We start from the raw sequence: 22,031 nt of genomic DNA on the forward strand, positions 1-22,031 counted from the left end.
ATACGAACATAAGAAAACTGTTGGAAAAGAGAGAAAATTAGTCTGATTCTAATTAAAAACTAACAAAACATTGCAACAAATGTTATGTTCATTTTCATTACTTTCAAATAATTATCAACTAAAACACACCCGCGAAATCGCGGGCATTTAGAGCTTGGTTGAAAGTATGTAAACGGTTGTAGTGAGTATTTTTTCTAAAAGATTTTATGTTTGGAGAATTTCAGAAAAGGTATCTAAATTCATAGGTATTTGGAGACCTTTTTTAAGTCCTCTCCTTTTTTTCCAAAGTCCGGTATTTTTTTGTTTTCTGTTAAATTTCATCATTTTCGCGTTTCTGTATACTATAAACATGCGTTTACTATAAATAAAGTGTATTTGATATTAACTATCAATTTCAAGTTTCTTCTCCAAGGCGATAACTGCTATATTATAATAAAGAGTCTCTATCAACGCGAAAATAATGGTCCGGTTCCCGAGTACTCTTATGAAAATTATGTGCAAGTTAAAACCGTATTTGCTATTAACTATCAATTTCAAATTTCTTCTCCAAGGTGATAACTGCTATATTATATAGAGAGTCTCTAACAACGCAAACATTATTGTACTGTCCCCGAGTCACTCCGGAAGTCTTGTATGACTTAAAAGTTGGTCTGATGACGAAACAATATCCGGACGCCTTTATTTTCGTTTTTTTCCCCAAAATAGCCAAAACTGAATAGTCAGAAGAATAGATGACAAATTCGACTATGCATGGTACCTATAGAACACAGAGGCATGATGATTAGCTTATTGTGAAAGGAAGAGAAACGAAACACAAAATGAGGTTTTCTCGTTTAATAGTATAGATACATTTTTTACTTAGCTTAACCAAAGATTTACATCAATATACGAGTAGCCGCTTGTACTGATTTTGCACTCAGAAACTTGACAATGGGTGTTGTTGCTTCTCCGCTACTCAGAATGCTTTGGAACATGAGCCAGGACTAAATTTAGGTTGGCATGTCATCTACCGACCTGTACATTTGTATAATTGCATGTTTAAACTACGGCTCAGTGTGTCGTTTTTAGTCAACAACATGATCTTCATATCACATTTACACGTTCTTTTGCTGGTAAACATGTACGTAATACCACTGGAAGTTGAACAAAAACATGCATAAATAAGATAACAATAATATACATCTCAAACAGAATGTTAAATCTGTCATTTCTGGCACCATGTTTCAATTTAATAAATAATACCATAAATGAACACAAACATTACCCTATCATGGCTTGTTTTATACAAAACAAAATAAAAAGGGCAACAAAAAACTTTGTTTTGCTTTTGGTAAGTATCGTACTTAAGAAAGAAGTTAGCCAAAACCTGCTCTTGGTCATTCGGTGTTCCATTATAAAACTTTAGTACTCATGTATTATGTACATATCTCATATCTCGTCTTCAATTATTTATTTTTAAACAGGCATGCATTCAACAATGCTGGGAGAATCTGGCATATGCGAGATGTGATTGCCAAGTTGGAAATGTTCATACTGAAATTGGTCTTTTCAATGACCAAACGGAAGTTAAAATAGAAACACCCAAAGGATGTTTTACTGAATCAGGTGTGTACTTATACCCAAAGGTTGTTTGTTTATACTCTAAGGTTGTTTTTAGATATTAAAATTGAGAATGGAAATGGGGAATGTGCCACAGAGACAACAACCCGACCATAGAAAAAAAACAATTTTAATACAGGATTGTCATCAATACAGTTAGTAAAAAAAGGGTAATTGACTAAGTAGAAATTGAAACAAGAACACAAACATATTTTATCTTAAACCTTTCTCTGTGAATATATCTTTTCCGACCGTTTATTATCATAATCTTTGGCTTTGTTTACTTTAACTTATTGAAATTAAATTATAAAATTAACAAAGTTTTGTTCCATTTTACCAATATAACAAAAGGTGACAATGTATAATTTGAATCTAGAGTATGCGGAATTGGCAATTTAATAATTGTAGCAACTATCTTTGCAAGATTTGCAGATTTTAGTAACTATCTTTATTTGAAGAGCATCTTATACAGTGATAGGACCAATATTTATTATGTTTTAAAAAGGATACTATGTTATCTTACTCATAACTCTCATATACTAGTATGTCGCTTAGTACTTTTGATAATATAAAATATTAAGATATATTATTCTCCTTGGAAGAGTTATCACATTCGTTCTTATGACAGCTTTCTCGCACGTACGTCTATAAGTTATGCTTTAAAATAATCTGTATTTACAGCACAAGATTGAAGCACCCCAGCTTAGTGTCACTATAATGCGATTCGATAAGTTTCTGATTTTGAACATTGGTCAACTACTGTCGCTTTAACTTTAGTTCATGTTACTTATTTGGTTTTCAAATGTTTGGTCCGGAGTACACATAACGAATGATATTCAATAAACACTTGACCTTCTCAATGAAACCAATGCCAAAATTTATTTATCTTACTCCATCGCATGACAGATTAAAAGAATATCATTTTTTTTTATCTTCGTAAAGATGTTCGCTTGTCATGTTTTGGAATTTTTGTCAGATTTTCGGACATCCTGTGGTTTTATCCATTTGAATGCCTAAAAATAATGCCCATTGACCCCCATTTTTTTTATAAATCTTTTACATGTGTGATAATAAGCCATCTGTGAAAATCTTATACAATTTTAATCATTTATTAATACTTTTTGACAACTTAAACTTGTCAATGCTATGAAAAGTCAAGAGAGAATATCTTACCGCCAAAATTTCTATAGCTAATATCTCGGAAATAAGCATTTTGACCTATATATTTGTTTTGCTCTTTTTATTCCTTTATTAATCCCCTATCAATATAAACTAGTGTTTTGAAAAGCTTATTTTTTTAAACTGAGAAGCGAAATACCTTAAGTGGTCCGTTTTTTTCCAGAAAAGAGATGTTCAATTGATGTCAGAAGAGATTTGTTATCAGATATAAATAGATATTGTGACTGTCCACAGCCTTGTCTGTAAGTATTACTTTTATTTTGATTGCATGGATTGTTTTGGTTTTTTTTAATAACAGCATACATTTATGACAACTTCTAAATCCCTCTGTTCTATATATAAGTACAAGCTGCCAAAGAATAGAATTGCTCTTCTGAATTTATTTTTCCCAAATAGAAAAAAAAAACTATGCTTCTATCAAAAACCAAAGTTCGTGGTCAAATTGAGTTACTGTCCTTTTTTAGAACTAAAAGCATATTATTTCAACATATTTGTTTGAATTGATTAAGAAAATACATATTTAAGAATTTTAAGATACACAAAAACTACTTAAAACTTCTTATAATAAGTACACAGAGTTAAGTTTGATCAAAAAGAAAATATTCATTGATATTTTCCACTTGTATTACATGTTTTAAATTCCCGAACGAGATTTCAACGAGACTGAAACATAAGAAGAATGCATTCTTTAAGAATAATGATAACAAAAAATGTCTAAAAAATACTGGATTACATTAGGTAAATATACTATCTAAGCAGTATTGGAGAATAATTGTTCAGATATGACTTTAAAAGGTGTCATACCACCAATTAAAAGTCCCTATCTGTTCAACCAAATTTTGCAATTTTCACAGCTTTCTAAATATTTTACCTTAAGTTTAACTTCATAGAAACTAGGTATATCCTGAATTGTACAGGTGTCACCTTTCTGCATGCCAATTTTCAGTATACATTCTAAATCATATAAGAAAGAAGAGAGCTTCCGAAAGGAGGTACCACTAAAAATAACCCCTGGTTTTCTGAAAATCTTAAATTAGTATACCATGGAGTGTATTAATCCTCAATTTTAAATGCAAACTCCTAGACAGATAAAATTTGGCTCAAAATGGTCTTGATATATTTCTCTTTCAACAAAAGTTTCATTTCTGCAAATTTATTGGTTAGTTTAGGTGAACAATGACATCAAATGCACTTTTTTTTGTCCGAGTAGGCCTACTTTCACATACGATCTAAATTTGAGGGAGTAATTGGTGGTATGACACCTAAAGAGACAAAAAAGTTGATTAGAAATCTTTTGTTTTGCTTTATTCTTAATCCTTAGTCAATTTGAAGTTAAAAACAGCCTTTCTGAGCATAATGCAACTTATATTAAAAATTTCACAGCTCAATTTAAACTGACTGTAATGTATGGCTTTGATAGAAAATACTTGAAAATTTCATTTTGGGCTACAGGAACATAAACTTTCAATATCAAGATCAGTTTTTGCTTATTTTTCCTTGTTTGTTCTACTACTTTAAAGACTTTCAACAGTTTTCGCAATGAATTTAGTAAAAAATCCAAGGTATTGAAGTGTCATGGAATATTGACCCCCCTTTTTTTCATCTGGTGTCAGTAAAGTACTACAAATTGATCAAAAGTGCAGTCATGGTCATTAAACTGTTTTTATTTACATCAGTTAATAAAATTTAAGATATAAAAATTTCATTTGGAATAATAAATGGTATTTTTGTGAGTTTCTGCAGTGTTTACATTAGGCTATGCTATCTTCCAAGTAAATAGTATGACGCAATGAAATAAGGGGTAAAAATCAAATTATTTCATTAAATCTGCATAACAAAATTTTTTGGGGGTAGTAAATAACCTATGTTTTAATGTTTAACACCACAGATACAACTTTCTGTGCATTTATAACAATTTAGGACATTTTTTTATATTAAAGCATATTGTCAGGGTGAGAAAAGCTAAAATAGCACAAACTCAAGTTTTAGGCTCTAAATATGCAATATGTGACATTTTGCCCCCAAAAAGATTGAAATGTGCCTAGTATTATTTATAAATATCAGTTAAGACAAAAAAAATCAATTGTTTTCTGAATTTGATGTTTCACCGCATTTCGCTTAAAGAGACAAAAAAGTTGATTAGAAATCTTTTGTTTTGCTTTATTCTTAATCCTTAGTCAATTTGAAGTTAAAAACAGCCTTTCTGAGCATAATGCAACTTATATTAAAAATTTCACAGCTCAATTTAAACTGACTGTAATGTATGGCTTTGATAGAAAATACTTGAAAATTTCATTTTGGGCTACAGGAACATAAACTTTCAATATCAAGATCAGTTTTTGCTTATTTTTCCTTGTTTGTTCTACTACTTTAAAGACTTTCAACAGTTTTCGCAATGAATTTAGTAAAAAATCCAAGGTATTGAAGTGTCATGGAATATTGACCCCCCTTTTTTTCATCTGGTGTCAGTAAAGTACTACAAATTGATCAAAAGTGCAGTCATGGTCATTAAACTGTTTTTATTTACATCAGTTAATAAAATTTAAGATATAAAAATTTCATTTGGAATAATAAATGGTATTTTTGTGAGTTTCTGCAGTGTTTACATTAGGCTATGCTATCTTCCAAGTAAATAGTATGACGCAATGAAATAAGGGGTAAAAATCAAATTATTTCATTAAATCTGCATAACAAAATTTTTTGGGGGTAGTAAATAACCTATGTTTTAATGTTTAACACCACAGATACAACTTTCTGTGCATTTATAACAATTTAGGACATTTTTTTATATTAAAGCATATTGTCAGGGTGAGAAAAGCTAAAATAGCACAAACTCAAGTTTTAGGCTCTAAATATGCAATATGTGACATTTTGCCCCCAAAAAGATTGAAATGTGCCTAGTATTATTTCAAAATATCAGTTAAGACAAAAAAAATCAATTGTTTTCTGAATTTGATGTTTCACCGCATTTCGCTTAAAGAGACAAAAAAGTTGATTAGAAATCTTTTGTTTTGCTTTATTCTTAATCCTTAGTCAATTTGAAGTTAAAAACAGCCTTTCTGAGCATAATGCAACTTATATTAAAAATTTCACAGCTCAATTTAAACTGACTGTAATGTATGGCTTTGATAGAAAATACTTGAAAATTTCATTTTGGGCTACAGGAACATAAACTTTCAATATCAAGATCAGTTTTTGCTTATTTTTCCTTGTTTGTTCTACTACTTTAAAGACTTTCAACAGTTTTCGCAATGAATTTAGTAAAAAATCCAAGGTATTGAAGTGTCATGGAATATTGACCCCCCTTTTTTTCATCTGGTGTCAGTAAAGTACTACAAATTGATCAAAAGTGCAGTCATGGTCATTAAACTGTTTTTATTTACATCAGTTAATAAAATTTAAGATATAAAAATTTCATTTGGAATAATAAATGGTATTTTTGTGAGTTTCTGCAGTGTTTACATTAGGCTATGCTATCTTCCAAGTAAATAGTATGACGCAATGAAATAAGGGGTAAAAATCAAATTATTTCATTAAATCTGCATAACAAAATTTTTTGGGGGTAGTAAATAACCTATGTTTTAATGTTTAACACCACAGATACAACTTTCTGTGCATTTATAACAATTTAGGACATTTTTTTATATTAAAGCATATTGTCAGGGTGAGAAAAGCTAAAATATCACAAACTCAAGTTTTAGGCTCTAAATATGCAATATCTGACATTTTGCCCCCAAAAAGATTGAAATGTGCCTAGTATTATTTCAAAATATCAGTTAAGACAAAAAAAATCAATTGTTTTCTGAATTTGATGTTTCACCGCATTTCGCTTAAAGGTGTCATACCACCAATTAAAAGTCCCTATCTGTTCAACCAAATTTTGCAATTTTCACAGCTTTCTAAATATTTTACCTTAAGTTTAACTTCATAGAAACTAGGTATATCCTGAATTGTACAGGTGTCACCTTTCTGCATGCCAATTTTCAGTATACATTCTAAATCATATAAGAAAGAAGAGAGCTTCCGAAAGGAGGTACCACTAAAAATAACCCCTGGTTTTCTGAAAATCTTAAATTAGTATACCATGGAGTGTATTAATCCTCAATTTTAAATGCAAACTCCTAGACAGATAAAATTTGGCTCAAAATGGTCTTGATATATTTCTCTTTCAACAAAAGTTTCATTTCTGCAAATATATTGGTTAGTTTAGGTGAACAATGACATCAAATGCACTTTTTTTTGTCCGAGTAGGCCTACTTTCACATACGTTGTAAATTTGAGGGAGTAATTGGTGGTATGACACCTAAAAGTTAATGTTCAGATTGTTCAGTTTATGTGATAGTTAAAATTTCTATATTAAGATTAATTTCTTGTGCTATTGGTGATTTTATGTTAACTCATATTGGAGTCTTTTAAATAAAACTCATGAATATTTCCAACAGGGAAAATACTTACACTACTACATTCTCTGGGCGGATATGGCCACATGACACTAAACTGGTAATTATATATGTATTGAGTATGTATTACACAATCAGAATTGTATTACTAGTATTACAATAATATAATGTCGCCATTCTAGAAAAGTTTAATTTAAATCTTACCATATGGATGAACCGTTATCCCAGTATGTATATGCGTATCCCGTATCATCATATTATATTTAAAACAAAACTGATCTTCTTTCAAAACTTTATTACCTTAAGTTACATCAGTACCATATATATTTTAGATTAAACTAACGACTTATCATAAAAACACACTTGCAAAAAGACCATTTTACAAAATACAGCTCTGGTTACATAGACCCATTTTAAGTTGGCACTGGAATATTTCTTTATGGCAGCCAGGGCAATCATTAATATTATATATCATATCCCTTACACAATAAGAAACCTTGTATTTTTAGGAGTAATTGCAACCGAAAACCGAAAACGCTACCGTTGGTCGTTTCAACTCCTAGAATATCAACTTTCAATTGTATGCACTAGTGTATGTTTAGATGAATTATAATTGATATGGTCATTGTCTGTTAATTAAGTGTTCATAAAAATTTGAAAAATTATTCGAAACAATAAGATTTGTTTACCCCTTACACAGTTGACTTAAGCTATATTTGATCGACTTTTAATACCTATGTATATATATGACTATGTTTACTACGAGTTATATAACCGTCGACAGTCTTCGGAAGGTCACCTTGGTAGTTAATTAGTTGGCGACTAGAATAAAATGTTGATGCATAATTTCGAGTTTATCATTTTGAATTCTTTATTTTGGACTTTTTCATTTGGATATACGTTAAAGTATGTTTTAAAGCGAATATGAGAATTAGCGTCAAATTGGTGATCATAAATTTGACGTCTAGTGCCCCTTTAAATTTTTGAAGAAAAAAATAATTCAAGAGAACTTAAAGTAAGAGGGCTAACTTATAAAGTCAAATGATCAATTTATTACCAATACTTGACAATTATCATTATAAGTAGTCCGTTCATTGAGAACATATTATTATATCTATATAGTATACTTATTTACATGTGTCTTAACTAGAACGAACTAACTGATCAGGCATGTGAAACCTACGAATTATACAATACAACTGGGAGTGATCATTGTGATTTAAGACACTGGCACAGCTTAAGGTAATATATACAGTTATTTTATAATACTATTATTATTGCATCAAATGGATGATAAGTATTGTTTTTTTTGTCAAAGTCAGATTTATCGCAAGACAGAGTAGGAGATATAAAAAAAGAACTTTTAAAAAAATCTAATTAAAAATAGAGAAAAATCTGTTTTAATAGCAAAATGAGGGACATTCTTAAGGATATTATAGTGAGAGAACATCTGTATTCAATGTATATAATCATAAAGTAACGAATTAAATCAATTAATACATTTTTCTCTTTTTAGTTATAATTTTTTGAAAGTTAATATCTACTTTGAAGACTTAAACTATGAAGTTATTTCTGAAGAGCCATTATATGACGTAAGTTATGTTCTTTTCTGTCTTATTTGTATTGTCGTTTTAGTCACTGGTATTTTGTTTGGAAAATGAATTACATTTTCTTCGAACTCACACACAAATGTAAACAAATATGTCAACCAGTTTTAGTTGTATCATCAGGGAAGTCAACCTGGATTTGGATCCGAAAATTAAACAACGTTATGCATTACATACGAGCCTTTTGTAGACGAAACATATGTTTTGTGTACACAATTTTAATTTATATATCTAGAATGGGTATATATAAAACAAGAATGTGTCCCCAGTACACGAATGCCCCACTCGCACTATCATTTTCTATGATCAGTGGACCGTGAAATTGGGGTAAACACTCTAATTTGGCATTAAAATTAAAAAGATCATATCATAGGGAACATGTATACTAAGTTTGAAGTCGATTGGACTTTAACTTCATCAAAAACTACCTTGACCAAAAACTTTAACCTGAAGCGGGACAGACGGACGAACGGACGGACGGACATACGGACGGACAGACGGACGGACAGACGGACAGACAGACGGACGGACGAACGGACGCACAGACCAGAAAACACAATGCCCCTCTACTATCGTAGGTGGGGCATAAAAAAAATTAAAAGCACCAAACTTACCGAGATATAAGGAATGATAGTTATATGTTGATATTGATATATTTTATCTAACTGATTCAATGTTTAAGCTAAATAGTCTTGTATAACGTTCTACATAATCAGTATGCTGTTTTTAAAACTAATGACATGATCTTATATAAATCATGTATGTGAGAATAGCTGACATATAATAACTGAACACTATTTTTATGTCGTCTAATAAGTCCAAAAAAGTAAAGTAACAGAAAAACACACATGTTTGTTATACATAAATGTGACGTTTAAATTTTCTGACTCCAAACACGCAAAGCAATAAATGTGTTTTTTAATTTGATAGATGCTTTTTGTGCTTTTTGTAAGGTTTGTTTGTTTTGAGATTGTAACACAGTAATGTAAACATATTTTGACTATTTTACCGATTATCTTTTTTTACGCATCGTTGTGAAAATACCGGAATTTGATACGACTGTCATACAAGCGAGATGTTTAGCGCTATCAAGCCAGGTTCAATTCACAATTTCCTACATAAGAAAATGTCTGTACCAAGTCAAGTAGACGACTTTTGTTATCCATTCGTTTGATGTGTTTGAGTTTTTGATTTTGCCATTTGATTAGAACTTATATCTTGAAATTGACTATGAGGGTCGGTTGAAAACAATATTTCACGGCAATCGAGATAATTTCAGCTTCCCAATTGTGACCTTTTAAATCAAGAGTTCCAAACGGTGAACTTGAAGTCATCACTACGTACTTTTTACGGACGCCATCACGAGTTTGTTGACTGTTATGGAAGATCTGTTTATGGATTATATCGGATATGCTCCTTATGTCGTAACTACAATCCCGTTCCCTTTTCACGATTGTGACCTACCGAATTAGACAATTTACATGAGCGACACGGCGGGTGCCACATGTGGAGCTGAACCTGAAATCACTCCAGTTTTCGTGGGGTTCGTATTGTTGTTGTTGTTCTATTTTTGACATTTTGTTTACGCATCATTGTCAATATAATGGAATTTGATGCGACTGTCGTGAAAGTGACAGGTTAAGCGCTATAAAACCAGGTTAAATTCACCATGTTCTACATTTGAAAATGCCTGTACCAAGTCAGGAATATGATAGTTGTTGTCCATTCGTTTGATGTGTTTTATCATTTGATTTTGCCATTTGATTAAGGAATTTCCGTTTTGAATTTTCCTCGGAGTTCAGTATTTTTGTGATTTTGCTTTTTATCTTATTTTTGTCATTCATTTATCTTATAAGCTTTATATTTATCTTTATTGTTTTGTACTATAAACAGCTAATATCAGATTTGAATTATAGGCTACACAGTTGATATCAGATGTCGGTGGATCACTTGGACTGTGCCTTGGAGCTTCACTGTTATGTATCTGTGAAGTGTTTGAAGCTCTAGTTATGATAGTTGTGGTGATGATTAGGAAAATCCGTGGACATTCAACCGTTTCCAATGTCAATTTGGAGAGAAACTCATTGGATGAATTTCGATCTTCTAAAGCGTAATGAAATACATTGTGGTTCTACATGTCGGTATAAAAGAACGTTTTTACATTAAAACTTACTTGAGCGGGGTCAATGAATCGGTGGCATGTATTTTCATTGATTGGTTGTGTCTGTATTGGTTTCTTTAATTATGTATTCTTATATATATGATACATATACTTACATAATTTATACGCTTATAAATAATAAGTTTGGAGCCTAGCAGATGACTATAACCATACATTTCTTTAAAATAAATACTATTTAATTTTAAAGTCTTTCATTCTTTAAAAAAAAAACTCGAAACAGTGTATAGCCTAACTCAATTACTAACTTTTCAAACTGAGTGTAATTTGAATATCAACTTGCAATTCTACCTTTGCGAAAATATGCACCATATTCTTAATATCTGATACGACTGTTTATATGCTTACAATGCATTCCCATATATTGGTTGCCTGTTAGCTCACCAAATTTAACCACAATCATTTCTGAGGTATCTAAATGTGTCCGATGACCCAGCCTGCCAACCAAAAAAAGAAAATATAAGGGTAGATACAAGTTGTGTCTATTATTTTGAAAACTTGATCAGCAAGTCATTTACTACAATAAAGATGTTATACAGGAAATAGTCCACCTTATTGGAGTTATTGATTTTGTAATGTCGATTTTCACTATTTTTTGGCATTTTTCTGTATATGGAAATGTTAACCACTTTAGATCACACAAATGACCAGCAAGTCAAGGTCTGCTAACAACTTATTTTTTGCTGAGAAAGTTAGTAGACCTTCATTCTTTCTATGAGTGATTGTATTGAAATACAGAATGTTCTACATGTGAAAATACCTGTACTAAGTCAGGAATATGACTGTTGTTGTCCATTCGTTTTTTATGTGTTTTGTTATTTGAATTTTGCCATTATTAGGGACTTTTTGATTTGTTTTTTCTCTTAGTTCAGTATTTTTGTGATTTACTTTTTACCCTTTTGTGTTTTGAGCAAATACTTAAGAAGATAGCTAGAAAATAAACAGATTAAATGATTATCAATAAAAAATCAACAAAACAAGAGATTTTTGTCATAAATTATATTCTCGTCTATAATGTTGGACAGTGTCCGTTATTGAATTTGCACGTGTTTATTTTGAATGTGCACATAGTCCAAGATGAGAGATGAGCTACATAGGCTCTTTAGGGCCTCTAGTTTTTTGTCTGCTTTTTTTTTTTTTTTTTTTTTTTTTATCTCGGTGGTAATTTCCAAAGTTTTTAAAAACAGATTTATTTTCCAGTCAAATTATCATAACCTTGGCATGAGTATATGTAACAGGTTTCATTTCAAGACAACATGTAAAACAGAATGTCAGTGACGTCATACTGTTATGTTCTTAGAAATTGATGACCAAAATAGTGATAAACGGTCAATTTCGATTTCAAGGTTATTTCATAATAGTTTCAATTAAATGCATTGTATTTCACAATACATTTATAACAACCTCTTTCAGATATATGTTTACTCCTTCTATTGAAAGTGAATATGAGAAGTACGTAAACATCTACGAGACATTAACCAAACAACACAAAAATCACAAATGACATCATTAGTGCAATATACGTTGCAAATAATTGACACGTTTCTATGCAAAAAGGCAAGGTGTAAATAACCAATATACGAAGTAAAAAGATTTAGAGAGCATACCAAGCATCTACCAAAGAACAAAATTCTAATTATACCTACAACAAAATCTGTCACATTTAGATAGCATGTTCAAAACGTCTTCTCTCGGCATATAAAGCTAAGTTGATTAAATTGGACGTACAAAAATTCAATTCAAATGTATAGCAAAGCTTACCGTTTAAATGATTGAAAGTGTGAATATACCTATGGTATCTTTCGCCTCACTTTTCAGTAAATTTTATAAAATGGTTATTGAAAGTTGGCTTGCAGTCGACTGAGTTTCTTTGGATATAGTAAAAAGATATTGCAGGCTAAGTTAAACGGCAGCTCAAAATGTTGCATGACTAAACTCTAAATGTGTAATTAATCATTTGACGATATTTTTGGCACTTGCGACCTTATACTTTCTCTTCAAACTACAGTTTTAATAATCAAACTGTAAACAAAAAATCAATAGACATAATTAAATCAATATTATGAAAAATTTACAGGTAACATCAATTTCTCATTTCAGAACTCATAACCGTCTAAGACGGGTGACTTACACGAAATCACTTTAGCTGGTGATCATTAATAAATCGTCCCACAAGAGACCAAAGGATGCGATTTAAATCTTCTTAATAGCGCCTTTTGGTCATCTATAATGTACAAAATCCATACCGTAAAGAAAGCTATTATAATATGATCAGGCATATTCAAAAAAGAATAATAATAACGGACTGATATATGTTACACAAAAAGACATTTTGTTTTAATGAATCCGAATATATCTTCTTTTTGTTATTGCCTTGATAGGCACATGAGGAGGGAAGGTTAAAAATTACACTCCTTTTTTTCTAGACATATAAACGGTTTATTCCTAAATATTTCCTGTATACAGTTACCTTAGCCGTCCAGGAACAAGCTAAGGATCCCTGTTTACAAAATTAACCATCTATCCAGGGGAAATAGAAGGCAATAAAATGTAGTCCACCCTTTACCTTGGATTTACAATGAGTATAAAAAAAATATACATATAATGTTAGAAGCATCTAACAGTTCTATTCTTGATTTTCAAAATAGTAAGTACATGTAAATAATAAGATACCCACACCAAAGATGTGCATTTACTACAATAAACATGATAGTTTAACTTTTTTATAATTTTTTGTTTATGTTAAATTGAGAAAGGAAATGGGGAATGTGTCAAAGCAACAACAACCCAACCATATAGCAATCAACAGCCGAAGGCCACCAATGTGTCTTCAAGGCGTCCTTCAGCTGGCCCCTTAAAATATGTATACTAGTTTAGTGGCAATGGACGTCAAACTAAACTACGAATTATACACAAAAAAAATAAAATTAAGAATCATACAAGACTAACAAATGCCAGAGACTCCTGACTTTGAACAGGCGCAAAAAAGCGGCGGGGTTAAACATGTTTGTGAGATCTCAACCCTCCCCCTATACCTCTAGCCAATGTAGAAAAGTAAACGCATAACAATACGCACATTAAAATTCAGTTCAAGAGAAGTCCGATTCCGATGTCAATAAATGTAACAAAAGAAATAAACAAAATGACAATAATACATAAATAACAACAGACTACTAGCAGTTTACTGACATACCAGCTCCAGACCTCAGTTAAACTGATTGAAAGATTATGTCTTCATCATATGAATATCAGACACATTCCCTCCCGTTAGGGGTTTAGTATCATACTATCATAAAATATATGAGAAGAACATGACCCGTGTCATGTCAACAACTGTTTTTAGATAAATGTGAATAGTTCCGGTACTAAGACCCTATAAGTGAATCAATATTAAAGCCACAATATGCAATCTTTAATGACCTGACAACAATATCGTTACTATATCGCTTCTTAATAAGTCTGTTTAAAGGTTTTGTAAGCTTTTGAGGTGAATACTGAATTTGTGCTTTGTAAAGAATATTACCATAGAAGATTGGAGAGGAAATACCTGTACGTTTAAGATATCTACATGTTGAGTTATATTTACGAATTATTTCCTTATACCGATGATTAAGTTTGTATAAATTGATAAAATCGATATTCTTATACGATAAATCATGAAAAATGCACTTTGATTAAGCTTATACTATATTTACTGTCTATATTTTTCATTATTACCGACTCCAATTTTGTCTTATCAATGATGTCAACGCCTTTCAAAAGAAGAACAAATTTTAGATTATTTTTCAAGTTTTGTTTCCAGATTTTTATAAATATCTTGCGGTGCTTTAGGCATTTGGTTAAATGTTATTGAATTCCTAATTTGCCATAGTGTCCATTTAAAATATATGATAATTATGTTTAGAAAGTTTTCATATTTTAGTTCTCTCGTGTTTTTACCTAACAGAATGTCCTTTTCAACAAAAGAATATTTTTTTCCTATGTTTGATTTGATAATTAAGATTGAGATTTTTTAAAATTAACTGTGATGTACTACAACTAAAAAGTAAGTGTTGCAGGGTTTCTATAGTACTGTCATTTTGACAAATGTAGCATTTTCAATTTGAATCTTCATTTTTTTAATCTTTCTTCAGTATATAAAATTTTGTGCATGGATCTCCATTGAAATTCTTTTACTTTATTTTCAATTTTCAAATGTTTTAATCCCGACCATATATTTTCCTACGGTATAGTTGTTCCAAATTGTTTGGAGATACATTTTTATTTAAAACCGTACGAATATATTTGAGTTTTAACTTTGATGGTTTAATTGTTTGGTTGATTAAGTTAATGATCTCAAGGTCATTTGATATCTTTAATTTACTTTCATAATGTAAATTCTGGTTTCCGCAAGATTTCAAAATTTGCACGAAATCTTGAGGAATTGTCAGTTTAATTTTTGAAAATTCGGAAATACAATTTCTCCGATCGATCAGCTTCCTACAAATTTCATTACAGCCTTCAAAATCTGTAGTTTCTGAATTCCAAATGTCCTGGATAGTTGTGATATCGCTTTTTAAAAAAGAAGAGTAGAACAATAGTTTATTTTTTAAACGAACAGAAGAGTTTCCAAATATTCTCGTATTTAAAATATCACTTTTATTTGAAGGTGTATCAACATTATGAATGAATCCTGACCACGTATTTATAATTTTCTGATAAACTTGTGGCAGTTGGTTCATATCTAAACACTTACATACAAAAAAGGCATCATTATATTTTTCATCAAATTTCCGCAGCCAATACTTACCGATCGCATTCCAGCTTTTCAATGGCGTCTGCATTAAACGATATACAAGTTTTGTTTGTTTTACTTCTGATAAACGTATCTTTACTTACCATTCCCATCCCCCCTTTTATTTCAATGAAACAGCAGACATTTCGATCTACCTGATTATCTTTTCCGTTCCATATAAAGTTCCAAATTATGTTAATTAGCTCTTTGGTATATTTATCCGGAATTCTCGTAATTCGATCTCGTACGAACAGAGAGAAAGTATCATATGTTTTACTATAAATGTTGTACCTGTAAATGTAAGCTTCCTACTTTTCCATACGTGTAGACAATTTTTAACTTTAATTTATATTTTTCTCCAAATATCATTGTCATCTATTTCATAACCATGACACACCCCTTATTTTTTTAACATTGCCTGTGATCCATTTGATTTTATCAAATGTAATCGTTTTCTTATAGAAGCCTCTTAAAGTAAGCCATTTGTTTTCTCATAGTTTATTCTAGAACCCGAAGCTTTTTCGTAGAAAGACAAAATTTAAAAAGTATTTTCTACAGATTTTTCATTTTTATTACAAACATTACACTACTTTAAATTTATAAACATCACAACAAATTGGTCGATCTATACGAAGAGTCTGTGTCTAAACTTAGTTATGACATGTTTACCACATCTAAGTTTGTGGTTTAACATCTATGTAATTACCAAATGTGACCTATCTCGAATATATGGTTAAATAATGTGGTAAGTCTTATCGTTTGTAGTCCAATTAATAATACAATGCTTTTCAATACCGTCATTTCCATGATTCTTGTTTGGACTAGTGAAAATAATAGAATAATAATGAATTTCAAGATTATATATCCGGTACAAAAAAACGTCACTGTTTGTAATGTCCTGTGCGTTTTTCTGTGATGAGTGTTCTTGCGTGTGTTTGTGCTGCATTTATGTCACGTATTGGTGTCAATTTGAATATTGTCATATCAGCGGAAGGTTTGGCTAGCCATAAAACCAGGTTCAACTCACTATTTTTTCTTACAATTTCCTGGACCATGTGAGCAATGTGGCAGTTGTTATTAAAAAGTTAAATCACAAAATATTGAACTCCGATGAAAAAGTCAGAACGGAAAGTCCAGGTTCAATCCACCATTTTCTACATTTGAAAATGCCTGTACCATGTCAGGAATATGACAGTTCTTGTCCATTCGTTTTTGATGCATTTTGTTATTTGATTTTGCCATTTGATTATGGACTTTCCGAATTGATTTTCCTCTGAGTTCAGTATTTTTGTGATTTTACTTTTTCCCTAATCAAATGTCGAAATCAAGAGCTCAGACGCATGAATAGATTGTTTCGTCATATGTTGTCATTGTTTTTGTTGCTCATCAGTATTTCTGATATTTCTTTGTTTTCCTCTTATAGTTAATGTGTTTCCCTCGGTTTTAATTTGTTAACCGGATTTGTTTTTTTCTGTCAATTTATGACTTTTGAAGAGCGGTATACTACTGTTGCCTTTATTTAGGGAGCTCGGTGGACAAAGATACGATCCTTGAAAAGAAAGAGAGAAAATGACTGATAATACAAAGGAGTCAACTAAAATTTCAAATAAAAGGCAACAAAATTTTAAACGACGAAAATGAAAAGAGCAATAACGAAAAATTACAGAGATAAAATGGATAATAAACTACCGATCTCAAGGTAAATGCAAAAAAGAAAAAAAAACCATAAAAACGGACACAATCAACTTCAAATTTAAATTATTACAATATCAAATATTTACAATCAACAGAAAAGTGGAAAAAAACAACTGTCTCATTCCTGACTTGATACTGGCATTTTCCGAAGAAAATGGTTGGTAAAACCTGATTTTGTTTTGTAAGCTAAACTTTGTCATTCTATGATAGTTTTTTGTCTGTTAATTAAACTAAGAGAGCAATTCAAAAAGACATATAAGATAATTTGAGTAGACTATGTCATAGATCACAAAGGTATTACACAACGGACTTAAAAGTATTACACCACACATACAAATGAATCTAACAAAGACTCGAACAAAACCTTGGTAGTTGATAGTAAATTTGATAATAACGTCGACAAAAAAAGTGTTTGACCATGACTCAACAAAAATAATTTTTTTGGTTGAAAGTTTATTGACAAAAATGCAGTTAAAATAGTTTTGATTGTTGATAGTACATACCATAAAATATGTAGTATGTACTTTCTTTGTACAGTAGAATTCAAGTGAAATATAGATACAAGGGTGAACAAAATGGACATAACACTGTAAAACCTATTGCAACCGAATAACAGACGAGGCCCCACCTGCACCAGCAACGCCCAGTGTGAATAAACACAAATAGCGGGATGCATAAATACCCTATATCGTCATCCACCAAAAGGAACATTATAGCATGATGACAAATAAAAGCAAAGCGACTCGAATGCCTTTAAAACGAAGCTATTGCTTTGAAGGGTAAGTAGTTCCAGTTCAACATGTTGTATCCATTGTGTTGTTCTTGTAAGTAAAAAAATATACGTACGGTAGTAATCAAAATGATGACAAAAGGTGAGGTTTAAGTCAACGACAATTTGAACATAAGAATGATACTTTCCGAAACATATATTCTGTAATGGTAAACCAAAACATGATGACTTCCGTTAAACTGTCGAACGGATGATCTAACCTCTACCCCTGGTACCCGATATGCAATTCTTTGAAAACAATTGCCCTCTATAAAGGACAACATTGTCGGGAACGCAATTCCTGAAATATCGTATCCACTGAGAAATATCTACTCCATATGCCGTCACTTCTGAATGTTGTTACACAAAAATAAAAAGCCCACAAATGAAAAATGTAATCGTCCTTTATATTGTATAGTTCGTTTCTCTCAATATTTTCAATCCTTAGTTGCTTTCTAAGATAGGAGAGTATCCTGAAATTTAAGTTCCTTTACGGTTAGAGGCAGTCAATTATTTCATAAATGTTGAATCACTCAGCGACAGAACATCAGCTGCATAGCAGAACGTGGAGATAAAGGATGATGTCAGCAGGGGTTTTTTTCCTTAGAAGACATTGTACAAAGTCTGTCTTATGAGAATACAGGTTGGTAGGCAGATGGGCACTGTAATTTCCCATAAGAATTCCAATTGTCTGATGAAAACAAGTACTCAAAACGTAACTGGTATGTTGTAAATAAGTAAACCGCTAATTTTCGTGATGTTTAACGCTTTGACTAACTCGGCTGTGAATTTTTATATGCTGGTTTTATTCTGTAGTTTAGTCACCAGTTCGGTTTTATCATGTATATCTATTATATAGTCATTTTATAAAAACAATCTGTTTGCTAAAGAATGAATTATTCTAAATAATAAGGATGTTCTTATCCCAGGCAGAAAACCCTAGCTGTATTAGGCACAACACTTTGGAACGTTTGGTCCTCAATGCTCTTTAATTTTGTACTTGTTTTGACTTTAGAACTTTTTTCATCTGAGCGTCACTGGTTAGTCTTGTATGGACGAAACGCGCGACTGGCGTATTAAATTTTAAACCTGGTACCCTTTGTTAGTTATTTTTCTTGTGTTTCTCTGTCCTATATGTTCTCCCATTTATTTGTATTTTAGTCCAGTCATGTAATGATGCCATTTTAATGTTATATTTAACATTGCCATAAAGGCGCGAGATTTGGCATGCCACAAAACTAGGTTCAACCCATCATTTTTGTCTTCAAATGTCCTGTACCAAGTCAGGAAAATGGCCATTTTATATTATAGTTCGTTTCTGTGTGTGTTACATTTTAATGATGTGTTTCTGTTGTGTCGTAGTTCTCTTTTATTTGATGTGTTTCCCTCATTTTTAGTTTGTAACCCGGATTTGTTGGGTTTTTTTCAATCGATTGATGAATGTCGAACAGGTGTATACTACTGTTGCCTTTATGTCAATTTCATTGAACTTGTTGTTCGAATCATATTGGATTTTACGACATATTAATTTTTCATTCTTCTTATTTGTATTACTTTTGGTTGCAAATATGTTGATCTAGAGAATCATTATTTGTCGAAATATGCATATGGTGACGTAAGTTGGTATCGTTTATCTTCTTGTATTTGCGTTGGCCATTCTGAATGAAACACAGTAAGAATAACTGTATCACTCTGTTTTGCATGAAAAAACCTGATACTTGACGAACATAATTTGATGTAAGTTTTCCAGCATATATTGATTATTTTAATGTCCATTACTGATTCATACCACCCCTTTAGCAGGTAGTTCAACGGTAACTCTAAATCTAAGTTTTGATTTGCTGATAACATATAAGTAGATAGTTGGGAAACATTATACGTGGACTTGAGTTCTGGAGTCAACATTAATGTGTTGACAGGATAATTTATATGTTTATTTTAGGGATGTCAGCGAGTGCTCGAGTATCGATTACCAAAATGGTACTCGACTAATCATTTTCCTAATATACTGTTATTGCTTTCTTAAGTTTAAACAAAAGATATTTGTATTGAGAGCACCACCGTGGACGTTATATATTATTCATTTTTTTTAAAATTAGAATACGATTCGAATGTTTGTATTTAACTGTCATTTAAAATACCTTAAAAAAGAGGTATATGTAGGATATATGAACAAGAGCATGTTTCCAAGGCTTACAATTTTAGCTTATCTTTTTTTTTTCACTCGCTAATATTCTTACTTGTCCACATAATAAGTACATGTATAAAATATCCTATTAGTTATGGTCTAACATTATTTAGACTATAATCCAGTCCTCGGTAATAATGTTAAGGGTTTAACGATCATACGACAACGACCTACAGTACATATAGTTGATCTAACTTTGGGTTTCTATTTTGTTAATGTATTACCGAGCAAGTACTCGAGTATCGCTCGGTAAATCCCACGAGTAATCGATAAGTAAATCTTCACCGAGTTGACATCCCCAGTTTATTTCTGTTATATTTACTTCTGTAGACATGCTGAATAATTCGAAACACTACCTACTATTTTTTCAACCACAGAGAGAGATTGCCTTAGTCGTATTTTAGAATAACATTTTTGAAATTTGGTTTTTAATGTTTTTCAACATCGTATTTGATATTGCCTTCCAAAGTTTTTAGAATTTTCCGCGGAGTTCAATATGTTTTTAATTTTACTAAGAGTGACACGGATAATTCGTATCGCATTTCTGGTGTATCCTATTAATATTTTCTACCCCTAATGCCTTAGCCCAAGTGAAACCCATTTTTGGGACTCTCTAGTTGAGTGCTCTTTAATCTTTTAAGTGTATTTAATTGCGTTGTGAAGTGTTTTGTTTATTTAGCAACTGATGGGAATAACACCGACATAAAAGACCGACTATATGTTTTGTGTCCTGAAGTATAAGTCTGGTATCATTTATTTTTTCCTTAACAAAACTTTTTTATAAAGGTGAGTGAGATCGTTGAATATTGCTTTTAGTGCAAGTAACTAGTATTTGATTAAAGTTTATTACCTTGACATATAAATAACATAAGATTGGTATCCGGTTATACTAGAACTTATGGTTCTCCATCCTATTGGTACTTTAAAGAGGACGAAAGATACCAGAGAAATTTGTAAGCTATGTGTTCGAAGCTCAGATACTCAAAATTGCGATTTTTTTTACATTTTGAAAGAAATCACATTTTTTTAAAAGATACAGCATGCAAAATTATCAGTTCAAAGTATTATTGGAAATATTTTACTTCATAAATGTTTTTAAATATTGTCAAAACATTGTGAATGGTAACTCAATATTGTAATGCCACAGTAGGTAATCAACCATCTGTAACCTCTGCTCCAACATTTGCACCACCTTTTCCACAAGTATATGAGTAGCTATGCGTTAATCCATATGTATTATCAAGATATCTCCAAAACCTACTCCACATGCAAAACTTATAAATTCAGTTAGAAAAATGAAAGAAGATATCTCCGAATGTGTCTGTGCATTGCTCAAACATGGCAAACATGTCTGTGTTTACTCAAACCACATTATTATTTCTAACAACCAGACTTACGAAACTGCAAGTCTAGTTTATTTTATAACCACTACTCAGCCGAACTGTGGTATTCAATAAGAAGGATTCACTGAACATGCTTTGTATTCACGCACACAAAAACATAATGCACCGCTTCCGAAGACATTAATGTGTCGTTTTACAAAACAAAGATTAAGAACAATTATAATATTGAATTGAAGCTAACATTTTTAAATTGGTCACCAGATTAATGAACAAACAAAAAGACAACAAATAAAATCAG

General features: G+C 31.2%; 1 protein-coding gene across 1 annotated transcript in view; it reads left to right on the forward strand.

Annotated features, from left to right (window-relative positions):
* The window catches only part of LOC139510701 (epithelial sodium channel subunit beta-like), a 36,113-nt gene extending 24,998 nt beyond the window's left edge, over positions 1 to 11,115 (forward strand). The window contains exons 8-13 of the mRNA XM_071297238.1: positions 1,464 to 1,605; positions 2,942 to 3,020; positions 7,221 to 7,278; positions 8,329 to 8,420; positions 8,695 to 8,770; positions 10,702 to 11,115. Coding sequence (XP_071153339.1) covers positions 1,464 to 1,605; positions 2,942 to 3,020; positions 7,221 to 7,278; positions 8,329 to 8,420; positions 8,695 to 8,770; positions 10,702 to 10,899 — 645 coding nt within the window. The 3' untranslated portion in view covers positions 10,900 to 11,115. The remainder of the gene's footprint in view (positions 1 to 1,463; positions 1,606 to 2,941; positions 3,021 to 7,220; positions 7,279 to 8,328; positions 8,421 to 8,694; positions 8,771 to 10,701) is intronic.
* The last annotated feature ends 10,916 nt before the right edge of the window (positions 11,116 to 22,031 follow it).

The sequence above is a fragment of the Mytilus edulis genome, chromosome 2 (assembly GCF_963676685.1).
Source record: "Mytilus edulis chromosome 2, xbMytEdul2.2, whole genome shotgun sequence".
NCBI lineage: Eukaryota > Metazoa > Mollusca > Bivalvia > Mytilida > Mytilidae > Mytilus > Mytilus edulis.